This window comes from Zerene cesonia, chromosome 8 (assembly GCF_012273895.1).
Source record: "Zerene cesonia ecotype Mississippi chromosome 8, Zerene_cesonia_1.1, whole genome shotgun sequence".
NCBI lineage: Eukaryota > Metazoa > Arthropoda > Insecta > Lepidoptera > Pieridae > Zerene > Zerene cesonia.
Window position 1 is genome coordinate 1846561 of NC_052109.1, and position 14722 is coordinate 1861282.

The window sequence follows — 14722 nt, forward strand, 5'->3', positions numbered from 1 at the left end:
TTACGAGGTGCTTCTGTGTTGCCATGCACTTGCCAGACGCGTCCTATAAAAACAATTGGAATATTTGAGGAAATTAAAAGATGAAAACATGTTATGGTGCGAGACTTGAACAGTATTATCAAGTAAATCGTATCAGCGCGTCGAGTTCGTTTACTCACGTCTCGAATTTATTCAATCTTTTCTTTGCTATTATAAGACGCGTGTTATCGAACCCGGTTTTATTTTACACATAAATACATTCTTGAATAAAACGAAGATTGAATATAGTAAGTGGGTTCATGTACGAATACAGGGAATTATTTTACATGCAACTTAATTATTTTTGATAGTCAATTAATTCTTTTTTTGAATCTTATTGAGTGTTTTTCAGAAGACTTCGTTGCTCTTTAACTATAAAAAAGAAAAAAAAAATTCCATAAAATGGGTTTGATATCATATATAAAGGTATATATAAAGGTGTATAAAAAAACTAAGTAATAGTTCAATTAACTACCAACTAATTACGTCCTGAAAATTTTTCTAAAGAATTTCTAGTTAAGGAGATAAAGAGTAAAACTACTTTATCTCCTAAAGTAAAAATTTTACTTAGGAGCTTCCGGGTCTCCTTGGTCCATTAACCAGATTACACAATATATCCAAATCGCTTCTGTTATTTAGGTGTAAGCAAGAGACAGACAGGCAGAATAACTATCACATTATAATATTAGTTGGGTTAAGCATAGTTGGATTTATGTATTAAAATCAGATTACAAAGATAAATACAAAGCTATACCAAATTTCAATTCGCATACTCATCATGTACCTAACAAACAAAAAAAAAACACGCTAGAAACTCTTCTCACATTAGAGATTATAATTAAAGTAGCATTGCAGTTGACTGTCTAACTACAGAAACATTAAAGCAATTATGTAGAAAGCCCAAGTCGGTTGATTAAGAGCGGTGTTCTCTCAAAGCATGAACTGTAGTGAAAACTAATCTAAAATGCTTACCAGAGTTGCACACTTGCCTACCTACAATATAATGTAATGCAAGCGATATTCAATACTACATCTAATATGCTTAGTATCAAAATTCTCTGCACCGTTCTTGCCGCGCTCAGCAGTATGGCACCTTCAATTAATACGTTGGTACAAGTTAGCGGACAGCATGTGACTTATTTGCAACGTTTGCCAAACTAATGGTGTAACGTATTTTATTATTACGTCAATTATGTATTGTCCCACTAATATTGTACAGTTATTGTACAGTAAAATTTGCGGGAATACTATTTATCTATACATCAGCTACTACTATCAAATAAACTATCCTATCCGACTAATATTATAAATGCAAAAGTTGTGTGGATAGATGTATTTGTATGTGTATGTTTGTTACTCTTTCACGCATAAACTACTGAACCGATTGTAATGAAATTTGGTAAGTAGATAGCTAGACAGCTGGAATAACACATAGGTAACTTTTTATACCGATATTCCTACAGGATATGAACTTACGCGGGTGAAACCGCAGGCAGGGATCAGCTAGTCTATCATAAATCATATTCTGATACCATCTATCTCATCATCATCATCAGCCCTTATATGTCCCCACTGCTGGGACACAGGCCTCCTATGAGGGTTCAGGCCATAATCCACCACGCTAGCCAAGTGCGGGTTGGCAGATGTCACATGTCGTCGAACTTTTGATTCTCGGACATGCCGGTTTCCTCACGCTGTTTTCCTTCACCGATTTAAGCAGTGGTTATCTACATGCGCAGATAAATTGAAAAATCAATTTATTTCCTGCACGCTCGCCCGGTCTCGAACCCCGACTTATCGATTTTGAAGTCCGAGGTTCTCACCACTGAGCCACCACTGCTTTTTATACCATGCTGATACCATCTATCTACTTGAATAAAAAAATTGTGTATCTCTTTTTTTCAATAATTGCGTGGATGTAGGATGAGCATGCAATTAAATACACTTATGGTTTATATGGATAACATATTACACCCTTATGAATGCATTTGGTAAACAAATGCATAGGTTTATGCTTTGTTTTTGGAAACGGTATTATTTCGAGAGCAGTAGTCTGCAATGGTGACGATCTTGGACTTAAGACAGATCGACATCAGGAAAGCGTGCAGGAAAATAAATGTATTTTCAATATATCTGCATCACCACTGCTCAAAACTGTGAAGTAAACATCGTGAGGAAACCGGCATGTCCAAGAATTCAAAAGTTTCAATGATACGTGACATCTACCCGAACATGAACAGAATAGTGGATTATGGCCTTAGCCCATAATGAAGTTCAGTGGGAAAAAATGGGCTGATGATGAAGATGGTCGACTATTGGGTGACTAGGTAACTAGTATAAACAAGTATATGTTTGTTATCCTTTCATGCCATATACATAAATTTACAGTTCATTTTACACATTTATTAACAGTTCTGGAACGAAACGATAAGCATGCTGAAGTCCAACAATCGTAAACAAATATGTGGGATATAATGAGGTTCGTAAGGATGGTTTTGGTAGTATCACATACAAATACTAATATTATAAAGTGAAAAGATTTGATTTCTCTTTTGGCTGTCTCATATCAATTTTAAATGTATCTTGCGTTCATTTTCTTAATTATCAAATAAATGCCTAGTTTTATATTTTAAGACTGCAGAACTTGAGAAAAATAATTACTGAACTTAACTGTTGTATCTTACAAAACTTTTAAACCAGCGCAAGAATGATCAAATGGCGCGTACAAGGAAAACTTCTACGAATCGATTAACAGCATGTCTGTAGACAAGCGGATACTATCAGCTCCTTTTACAGCAATAATTCTATATCCCATCCAGCCGAGTGTAATTACACAGCGAAACTGAGCCTTTATTTTCACGGCTCATAAATTATATAGCCGACGCAGCGCTAACTTATGATTGGTTTCAATTTGTTGATTAACTTTCTGTCCTACCAACTGAGTATAAATATTACTCTCGGTTCAATGAAGTTCTTTATTGCATGGGCTTGTACACGAGGATTTATCGCAACGCAGTATTTTCCAACTATTCTTCATTAGTTACTAGGCGTGAAATGTTCACCTAGTTGATCTTTTTACTTGATACTCGAACTCGAGATGGCGAAAGTCTTCTTCCATTTGTTCAAAAGTTATAGTCTTAATGAAAAAATAATTAATAGAAAATGGACAAGCACCAATAAGTTTATTTCTCGTTTTATTTCATATATTCCGTGTTGTTTTATCTAGGAAGAATCTTAGTACTTGTGTCAATGTTACTTATCATATAATCGAGAATCATGTATTATATTCTTCTAATTCAAATCATGCAATATTTATAAAATCACTTGTATATGTTGATATGGTGTAGATTCTGTGCCCCGATGTTGCACTGAGCTATAGCGCGTTCAAACAAACAAACTTTTTAGCTTTATATTATTAGTATAGATGTCTCTCATACATAGCAATAATTAAAATAGTTTTCAAAACGAGTCATTCGGGTTCCAACAAAGGCGTACGCTCGCAAACGCTCCATCAATTATACCGAGTTGAGTGACACTCTCTTTACAGGAGATTTATATCTTTTGGATATGTCACCCGATGATCGGAGTAGGGTACGAGAAAGATCTCGGCGGGAATACCGTTACTATTACTCTATATTTACTGAATCATTTCATTTGGATCTATAAGTTAAGGAAGAAAACAATCTATAGGTAAAACATTTTGCAACAAATATTATTCCAATTTCTTTTCTGTCAACCACTGTACAGTTAATTTATTTAAGAAGATAAAAAAATCATTCAAACTACTGTACAAATTATAAGCTCAGTGCATTGTGGACCTCGCAGAGTCCACTTGATAATAACTGTATACCATCGCAAATGACATCTTGTTAAAAGATAATAATAAAAGAGATAGCGTTTTAATTAATCGCATTGTTACCGTCTCGAATAAGCTATCCAAGATGGCCGACAAGAATAAATTGTGATCATTATTATGAAAAAACCTCGTTTGTCGCTGACAGACGAGGATGGATGGTCGTGGAATATTAAAACGGGTGCTGGAATATGCATGAAATACAGGCCTGCAGTTTTTGCCGTGTCTACACGCTATCAAGCCTATTTTATTTGCTTGAAAAAATTAAATCCTGTGTCCTTTTCCCGGGTGTGTATGTATTGGGTAACGTATTCAAAATATATCAACCATTTCAGTAAGGAGATAAAGGGTATTCTGTGACCTACAATACCAAGTCTTCCATAATTTACTCATAGATGACTTAATAAATATAATTTATCTAAAGTTTGAAATTACAAGTGGTTTAGACATGGTTTTTTAAGTCCAATTTTGTTTTGGATTATATAAAACATTTATTTGTTTTACGCTATTAATTTGTTTTTTGATAGAAAAAGGTACGTAGAACGTAAACACATTTTCCTAGAACATGAATCAGCTAATCAGCCTACTATACTAGTAAATCTGTTAATGTTTTAGATGTGTAATTTGTTTTGATACGTACGATGAAATTTAGTCATGTCATTTTGTCATCGTTGATGTGTACGTGAAATCCGGGAATAATGTTCTGTTATTTTATTTTGTTATCGTTGCTTCTAGATGTTTAATGTATATGACATGTGGCGATACAATCTCAACTGGCTGAACGTGAATATTTGCTTTTAGCTACATCAAAATCGAGCTACTTAGTTCCTTCTATCCATGCATTGTACTGATTATCAGCGGTTTGCAATCACACGCGATTCATCAGCTCTGTACTGGATAGATTACAATTTTCATTAGCAAATTATGTAGCCATCTTTTTGACAAACAAAAACTATTTAATGATATGTTTATCTCAAAACATTTTATTATATCCTATCCTATACTTACATTGATATCTATAATAGAACCGAGAATAAAATTAATGCTTAATTTAAATAAAATAAAAATTAACATAGCAGTAATAAAGTCGTCGTCTCATTACTCGTATCCCTCATTTAAATACAAAATAATATGTATTATAATCTAATTTTCATATGAATATAAATTAAGTTATAAGGTAATATTATAGATAGAGAAAGATCCAAGAGTGGAGATGGAGCTTTCAAGCAGAATAACCGTCCAATCGTAGTGAAGGTTTCTTCAGATTATTGCGACAAAAACTTATAATAACTTTGTATAAGTATGTGGTATAAGTTAGAGGTTATTTCGTACTTTTATACCTACAAAAATGGCTTTATACATTTGAAATACTACCTGTGTTTAAATAGTGGGGTGGATTACGATTTGATTATGAATTATGCGCTCAATACTGCGGCAGCGAATGAATTAATTATTATTTATAATTAAACATAATTATAATTAAACATTTTTATAATTAAACATTATATTAATAAATAAATAATTATTATTAATTATTATTTATAATTAAACCTTCATAATCTGGTGACGGTCAGTTCCCGCCTTTGTTAATTACAAAATATTAATCCTCTGTTTAAAGGTTTCTTTTCTACAAAAAGATCGCCGACCTCCGTGAAAATAGGATTGATTTGTCTTTCCACGGGGTTTTTAAATGATTGTCGTGATTTTATGAGTTGTGATTAATATGATGTATGTCGATAAATAGTTATTCCGCTCATTTCTTGTATTTGCGCCAAACTCATACAGGAATCAGTTTACGCGGTGTTTGCTTCAATCTTTTCTCTTGATTTTTATGAAGGTTTACCACAGACTGCCTCTGTTCGAAGGCACGGCTGAAATTGAATTTGTTTGTGCGCCGGAACCAATAACTGAATTTGTTGAGAATTTTCTTTCATATGAATAAACTATCATTCAGTACGTTAATAAATAACTTTTAATTAATACAGCCATCAGAATAAATACATTTTCCATTTGTGTTTTCGTTTGTCAGGTACAATAAATAAATAAATACATATATGTCGACTCTAGGAATGAGAATGTGTGTTTAAATTTTAGAATGATACTCTTTGTCCGAGTAAAAAAGAATTTTTTAACAGTTGTGGTAAGATTTAAGTTGCTCCACACGTAATTTTGTTTTTAAAGAAATGACGTTTATCAATTAATTGAATATTTTAATAATGTCAGTATTCAACGACATAAATATGAAGAATTGTATGAACCCGATTTTACGACATCGTTCTCTCGTTGTCTCGTTAACGAGAAATACGTCTACGACGAGAAATCCTCCTAACATTTTTTTTAACAAAAACCTATATTGCTTTCAAATTGCCTAATTTAGATGGGACCACGTGGGAGGTGCCAGCATTCGGTTCAGCCTGTAAAACAAGTTATGAGGAAACAAACACAAAACTGCAGTGGAATTCTAACTTCCTCCACTTTCCTTCTTCTTTCCTCCTTCTCTTTTGATTTCGGTTGAAAAAACCATTGTTGCAACAGCGTAATATCCCATCACAAGATGACGAGGTTTTCACTTTTAGTACACTAGCGTCGTTACAATTTTGTACTACATAGTAATTATTTTTCTCGCGTACAAAGCGTATATTATATTCAGTTGAAGCATCGGGCAAAATAAAACTCTTCCCATTAGAAGAATCGTGAAACCGAAACAAAACAACTGTGGCTAGATAACTACAACGTTTTATGCAATTAAATTCGTGTAATTTAAATCCACGTGAATATGTTGTATAGATTTAGCTATTAAACTTAGATTTTGCTCTTAGCTTCTAGATTATTCTAAGAAAAAAAAACAAATTCCTTTACACCCATTTACCCTGTTTTAAGAATGAAGAAAATATTACGCTAAAAGTTAAACATTTTAAAGAAGTGTCCTTAGGCGTTCGTTACATAGCTAAGAGCTATTGTCACCTGCCACTCACGCCGCCATCATTGTACTGGAACCCGCCAAGGGTGATTAAGTAGTACGATTATACTTTAAAGTGTAACCGTGAAGATACTCTAGACAAAACGTCGCGGCTTTTGTAGTGTTTCGTAAATCGAGCGATAAACGCCTAATTGCAGTTATATTTTATAGTCACGAACAAATTATTGCGATTATTTTGTGTTTTTAAACGTGCGCTTATGCGTGCATTTTATTTATACATTGAAAGATAAACTTAGCTGTGATAATCATATTTCACACTTATATTACAAATTACTACAAAAACACTTTTTGCTTCTAGACAATTCCATTCTCAGTCAATAAAATTATATAATAAAATTAATAGAATCTTAAAAATTTATACAATGTCCTATGCGGATTGTAAGAAAACAGTGCACAACTGGCTTAAAAGTGTAACTTATGAAGACGCCGAACGATTGATAATGTAAATTATTTATACGAACGATTGATAAATAATAAAAAATATTAAAAATACTAAATTACACTGCACGAGAGTTACAAATTAAACATTATTTTATATTATTTTAGTATGATTATTTATATTTATATAAATTATATTTATTATTACTACTATTATTATTATTTTTTTTATTTTATCTTATTTATTTATTTACTCTTATATGTATTCTCTCCATTTATTACAGTAAAATCATTTAATCGAAAGAGAATAAACAAAAAAAAACAGCACATGTAATCTTCGATTGAGGAAGAGGGAACTCTCCTACTACAGGTTTTTTAAACTTATCAGGAGAGTTCCACGTAAATGTAACAACACACCCAAGCTGAATTAATAAATAAATTGTTTAAATTGTTTAAAATGTGAAAATTTGTTTGTTTGGATGTTTGTCCGTCAATCACGCTGGAATTACTGAACGAATCTTTTTTTTTATGTCACAGTCGACAATGGAGCTGGTGGGCCGGCTTTTGGTAAGCGCTACCACCGCCCATGAACATTTGAAGAGGTGTAAGGTCAATTGCAGACCTTTCGCCTCTACAAATGGATTGCCGACTTTAATTGGGAAGGGATTAGGAAAGGATTGATGAGAGGAATAGAGGAAAGGACTAGGAAGGGTTTTCCTTACCCTTATATAGGATATGGGCCTCCGGCTCCCCCACTCACCGTACGAAACACAACAGCAAGCTATTATTTCACGCCTTTTTTTTGGGATATTGATGAAATTTGGTATACTGACCGGATACGAGCTGACTTGGGTGATAGGATGCTTTTTATTATAATTACATCCTTGGGATAAAACAGGAATCTTGTTATCCGAGCGGAGCTGGGACGAGCATTTAGTATTTCACATTTCGATACATTTTAAATAATAAATACAAAACTGTCTTTGTTATTTTGTTGATTTGTTCTTTCTTGTTATCTTTGAAAATAGACTATGACTAATATTTAGATGTCTAAATATTAGTCATAGTCTGTTATGTAACAGAATCTTGTATAGTTTTTACTTGGATATGACTCAGTAATTGGTAAATAAATCTACATATCTAAAATACATATATAAAAAAACAGTCGAGTACGTTACACCACTTATAACCCAAAACGGCTGAACAGATTTTAATTTTGCTTTATTGGGTTTGCTTGCGTTTGGATTAGGATAAAAACTGTTGAAAATCTAAAGTCTATCCGGGCGAAGTCAGGGCGAGCAGCTAGTTATTTAATATAATAAAAATAACCTAAACGTGAGGTGAATTTACAACCGACATCCATAATATTTAACATAAAAAACGCGTCAAGAAGTAATAGTGCCATAAGTATTTACTACGTTTGCAGTTAAAACTTTTATCGTTCGACTATTTATGGTTATTGAAAAAGTTCATGAGCGACCTCTTCTTGACCTATTTACTTTTCAAAGATGATATACGGACTATTTTAAAAAGCTACTTCATTAACGATAACGTTTTCCTGCAGAAATATTTTTTTAGATGTTAATACTCGTAAATCTTTACACATATATATTTTTTTTATTGTATCCCTATTGAGTTTGGATAAATGTTTCCTTAATATAATATTTTAGAACGTGATTTATCACGTCCCGAATCTACCAGATGAAACGTCGAGCCTTAAAATGTGATCAACTGAGAGGGGGAGAGATAGGGTGATGAATGGTCCTTTTGAAATCAATTATCAATATGATTAAGTCTATTGTCGAACGGACACCTGTCTCCTTGGTCCGATGTGATCCGGTTGATTAGAATTTGAATATTTGAGAAAATTTTGAGGATAAATTGAAAGTATTTTCATAAACTTTTTTTTTTATGTCATAGTGGGCAACTGAGCTTGTGGTTCGCCTGATGGTAAGCGATCACCACCGCCCATGAACATTCGCAAAGGTAGTGCCTTTACGAATGTGCTGCCCGCTTTTATGGGATAAGGGAAAAGGAAAGGATTAAAGACTGGAAAGAAGGAATGGACTGGGATGGGTGAAGAAAAGGAAACGGGGCTCCGGCTCCCCCACTCACCGTACGAAACACAGTGGCATGCCACTATTTCACGCCGGTTTTCTGTGGGGGTGTGGTACTTCCCCGGTGCGAGCTGGCCCAATTCGTGCCGAAGCGTGCTCGGCTACCACAATATAACAACTGACGATAAACGAAGAAGGCTCTGAAGTCGACGTGTATTTATTATACTATTTTTTTTTAATTCATGATATGGAAGCGCTTGACCACGATATCGTCTCGATCTCGGTCGATTATATCGATCACTGCAACTTTTGACAGCAAAAAAGTTTAAATTTGAAAAAAAATAACCTTAAAGCGGGGGAAAATTGGTAATTTCAGTTATTCTGTTATTTACCTATAGATATTTAATTTTTGTAGAAAAAAGAAAAAAAATAATTTGAAATGAATATTTCTCTCAATTAACTTTTTTTATTATTTTATAATATATTGAATAAACAGACTTATTTATTATTAGACTCATTATTTATTTATATATATACAACGGTATAATTGAAATTCCACTATTTCTTAGTACATGTATTATATAATGATATTGTGTAAAATTAATACCACCTACCTTGAACCAGGCCATTGTGGAGTCATCGTACAGCACCACCCACTCCTCGGACCAGGAGTTCCACAAGTATTTACCTGAAATTTTAGTATTATATAGTTGCAGTATATATGTATACTTAATTATACACTTAAATAAGATGCAGGTTCCAGTTCTGCCTCATCAACGAGTTTTATTTACTCTTAAAAAAATAAAAAAAGTTTTAATTTCAAATGCTTCTAAGCATTAACTGAATACATATTAAAATATGTATCTCTCTGTTTGTTAGGAAACTAATGGATTTGTGTAAGTATATAATCACGCGGATAGAATTGCTCTGCGATTCTGTACGTGACCCGTTATCTATCTCGTATTGTTTATCGAAGATTATTATCAACAACTTAACAAGACTAAATTTCACAATTTCTGCTAACGTGTTCTAGTTTTCACGGTGCAACTTCGTTAATTCATTTTAGGGTTTTTATTTCGGCGCATTTGATTTAGTAAAACGTGAATTTTGTACTAAAACATACCATAAAATGTATTTCATTATATATTGACATAAAAAATCGTCTCACATTGATCAAAATAAGGTTGTCTCACATCTAGGTCACGACTATATTAAATCATGAAATGAATTTAATCACGATGTCGATAACTATAGAATATTGAATCAGATGATACCGCATCGGTCAATTAACCGATTACTTGAACGCCGTTTTCCGATAACTGTGTATATACCGATTGTTGAAGTTGACGTAATAAGTACTAATTGATAAATAGCGCAAAATTTTTTATTTTTTTAAAAGAAAGCCATGTTAGTTATCCGCGTTTGACTGAAAACCGATTGAACAGATTTTAATAATATTTAGATTGTACGATTTGACTCTGTTTGCATTTTGCATTATGATTATAATGCAATAAAAATATAAAATTCTCCCCGTGACCACGCTCGCTGTAAAGTGTACGAAACGTCAGGTTAATAATATAATTAATAAATCGCGTTTTAAATCCGTTAAAAAGTCCTTAATTTCTAAATGTATAAGACTCGCGTAAAATAAAACACAAGAAAATACTAAATATAAAATTTGCAAAAACCTGGGTGGAGTCGAAGGGAGCAAGTAGCTAGTTCGATATAATATTGCAGTGGAACTGAGCTAAAAGGAAATGAGAATCCCTTGAACTTCAGAAGGTCAGGTGTCATAAGTTTTCCTAATAACCTTCTTATTTTACTATCTTATTCTCAGGTGTACAAACGCGATTCATACTGGTTACGTACAGGCTACGCATATCGCGAAACGTGCTACAATAGCCGCTACGCTCCGTCTTACCGGCTACGTTTAGCTCTACGAAGCACAATAAGCTACGCAATGCTTATGCAAAAAAAATAAAATATAACGTAAATAGGTCGATTATAATGAACTTTATATATCTTTTGCATATACGTCATAAAATACCGCATCGTTCTATTAACTAATTAAATTCGAGACTGCTGATCGCAAAAATATTCACTTACGGAATGTCTGAACGGATTTAAATGACTTTTGGTTTGTTGGATTTCGCTTGGATTAGAATAATTACTGTATAAATTTAAAACACATACGAAACATAACATGTACCCGATTGGAACAGTCTCTTATATAGTCAGTCATATACAACAAGTACAAGTGGTCCACCCCAGGTTTGTACATAGTAAACATGTCCCTTAAATCACTTAGAGATCACGGACGTATCCAAAGTTGAAAGAATTTTGTTATCGGCCCGGTAGTTCTTGAGATTAGCGCGCTCAACCAAAAAACTCTTCAACTGTATTTTATTTGGATAACACGAAATAACATAGCCTATGTTTATAATCTGGTGTCCTACTACGGAAAGTTTTAACTAAAAATACCTGCATAGTATTCATAAAACGTGAATTCGCTTTCGAATTCAAAAGAGTAACACGCAAACGGATTACAAAATAAAGAAGGAACGGTAATGAAGTTAAACCAAACGTCACACATCTCACTGCCTGCCACAGCGAATCAGAGCTGCATCGTTACTTGTTATCTTTCCTTTTCGTTTCATTTTATCAGTTGGATATTTGATTTTCATTTTTTACTGCATTTACAGATTATTTTACACATTGTGCTTTGAGATTTTTACTTACTTGTCTAGTGGTAATTCAGATAGCTTTACAGGTTAACAACAATACGGCAATAGATTACATTTGACAATAAAATATTAAATGTATTTTTCAAGAGAGATTATTAACTAAGAATATATATTTTTAGAAAGAAAACTAACATTTACTTAATATTCCTACATGCTTGAGTATATATGTGTGTGTGTTTGAACTTTTGTGGATGTGTGCATTTCTATTTCTTCAAATAACCATTTATCATAGATGTTTAATTTGCAAAGACTTGTTTAGACATTATAAGATAACATATATTACCTACTCGTACTTATAACTTGTTATTTATCAGTGTGTTTTTCAATGGAAAGAGACAACGCTTCCATGCATTATTTCATTAATAGTATATTTAATTAATAATCTTAAATATATTTCCACGATAATGTAAAAGGTTACCTGAGGCTATAAGGATTTTCCGAGAAGATAAAGATACTTTTACTAGTTATTCGCTTTGTTCTCTCTGTATTAGAGGCAGCGAATATATTATTCCAATCGATAGTCAAACAGAATTGCATATAGGTTCAAACATTTCATATTGATACAACTTCTAGATTCCTAATTTACACATTTGTAGGAAATATGACCTTAGAGCAAAATCTGATTTCTTTTCTAATAAATATCTATGAAAAAATATCTATCGATAAAACAAATGTTGGCGAGCAGTCCTCTCCGCACATTACTGGGCAATCATAAACAGCTCGAATGAAATATAGAATCGATCAATTTGATATCGCGTCGAGTTTATGGGACACAAGTGCGCATTATTTGGGGCCAAGCCGTAACTCGTAACCTTATGCGGCGCTTTCATTTTACGACAAAGAGCCTTTCATACAGTTAAAAGTTTACAAATATTTTACATGCTTAAATTAAAGAGCTTCATTCCTTATATGGGTTGAACGTAGGTGAATTAATTATTAATTAGTATACCTGTAATCCGGTGCTTAATTTGCATTAAAGAGCGGACAAACGTCTTCGTAACTTATAACAATCTAAGACTACTAGTATAGTCTTATGTTATCTGTGCTAAGACTAATAAATGGTAAATGTTAGTTGGATGTATATCAAATTAAATTTGATGTATCATTAAATAGTCTTTATACATTTTCTAATCAGAATAAATAACTTTAATAAGTTAGGTAGTATTCAAAATGAGAGTTCTGCGTTCATAGGAATGCCGTTGGGTGTGAAACATTCTTTACCGACTTACACCGAAGGTTTTCCACATCACGTAACGTAAGCGAATCGTATGCGGTAATAAGTAATAGCGAATAAAATTTTATCATTAAGTTCACAGGATATATGTTTTATTAATAAACTAAAGCAAAAATTTTAATATAACTCATGTAACTGGAATAACTACAAAATTACATCAATTTATTTATTTAAGTAACACCACATGTTAATATTGAGTTGAAACATTTTTTCTTTTTTTTCTGTTTCATGTATATTGTGGGTAATGGGGCACCTAAGCATTTTCAATGAGGTATCTATCAATAAATTTGTCAGAAATGTTAAAATTTATTAATAATATATTTGGGAGGCAACTCATTTTAATTTTAACTAACGTTTAATAAGTAACATAAAATCGACCGTTTAAGTGTGTAAAAAATTACAAAAAAAAGTCAAATCATTTAAATTTACTTACGTTTATAACGCAGCATGTAACCTCCTTTGATTTGTGTTCCGCCATGTTCTGAAATAAAAAAAAAATCTCATTAAATAAGCTGTGTATAGACTGTTAATTATGAGAATATGTTTTGTTTTTAAATATTTGATGATTACACAGCACACATTATTTACACTTTTGTTAAGTACATATATCACGCACTTATTATAAGAAGATGCATAAGGCCACCCAGTAAGAACTTCTACCCGGTAACGATTGCAACATCGCGCACACCTGCGGTACACCTGCGATTCCAGAAAAGATGACGGCAATCCACGACCACGACGCTGCCCCGCCGAAGAAACACTCTTGGTTCCAACATTGAACCGGAGGGACGTAGTAAATAAGTTAGATATAATTTAAAATGTAATTTTTTTAATACATTAAATTATTAATAAGTAAATTTCGGTTTTTTTTGCGCCTTCGCGGGTCGGTCAATTTAATTGGCGCAGTCTTGTGGATAATCCTTGAGAGCCGTCTCTCGGAACGCGAAAACTACACACATCGCTATTCCATCGGAGGGACGACGACGGGGATCCAGAACCTACATCCATTGGCCAACGCAACGCGAAGGGTATCAGAACATTGATACTGCAAGAAAGGCCGAAATTAAATTACTGTAAGTACACTAATTATTCTCTTAGTGACTTGCCATTCCTAGAATTTTAAGTTTCCCTTTATTTTACTTCCTAGATTACCCATTCACGGGAACCGAGGAACCGTAGCGCGTAGGTTTAAATATTAATTCATCACGAATTAATTTTCGAATTTTACAAAATCGATTGTAAAATTCAAATATAGATTTTAGATAAAAAAAAAACTTATTAAAAGTTTAAACATTACTTATTTACGAATTAATTTTCGAATTTTACGAATTAATTCATTTTAAAATTGAAATATGTTATATAAACATCATTAATAATTTCTTTTTAATATAACGAAGTTAAACTAGGCTATTATTATAGTAATAGAAATATAGTTATAGTTTTTATATTCCCGGTTGT

At 32.8% G+C, this 14722-nt stretch overlaps 1 protein-coding gene across 1 annotated transcript in view; it reads right to left on the bottom strand.

The window, feature by feature from the left end:
- LOC119828694 overlaps positions 1-14722 on the bottom strand; it is a 52987-nt gene that overhangs the window by 15828 nt on the left and 22437 nt on the right. Inside the window, exons 3-5 of the mRNA XM_038350933.1 lie at positions 13698-13745; positions 9901-9974; positions 5-43 (exon numbers count right to left, since the gene is read on the bottom strand). Coding sequence (XP_038206861.1) covers positions 5-43; positions 9901-9974; positions 13698-13745 — 161 coding nt within the window. The remainder of the gene's footprint in view (positions 1-4; positions 44-9900; positions 9975-13697; positions 13746-14722) is intronic.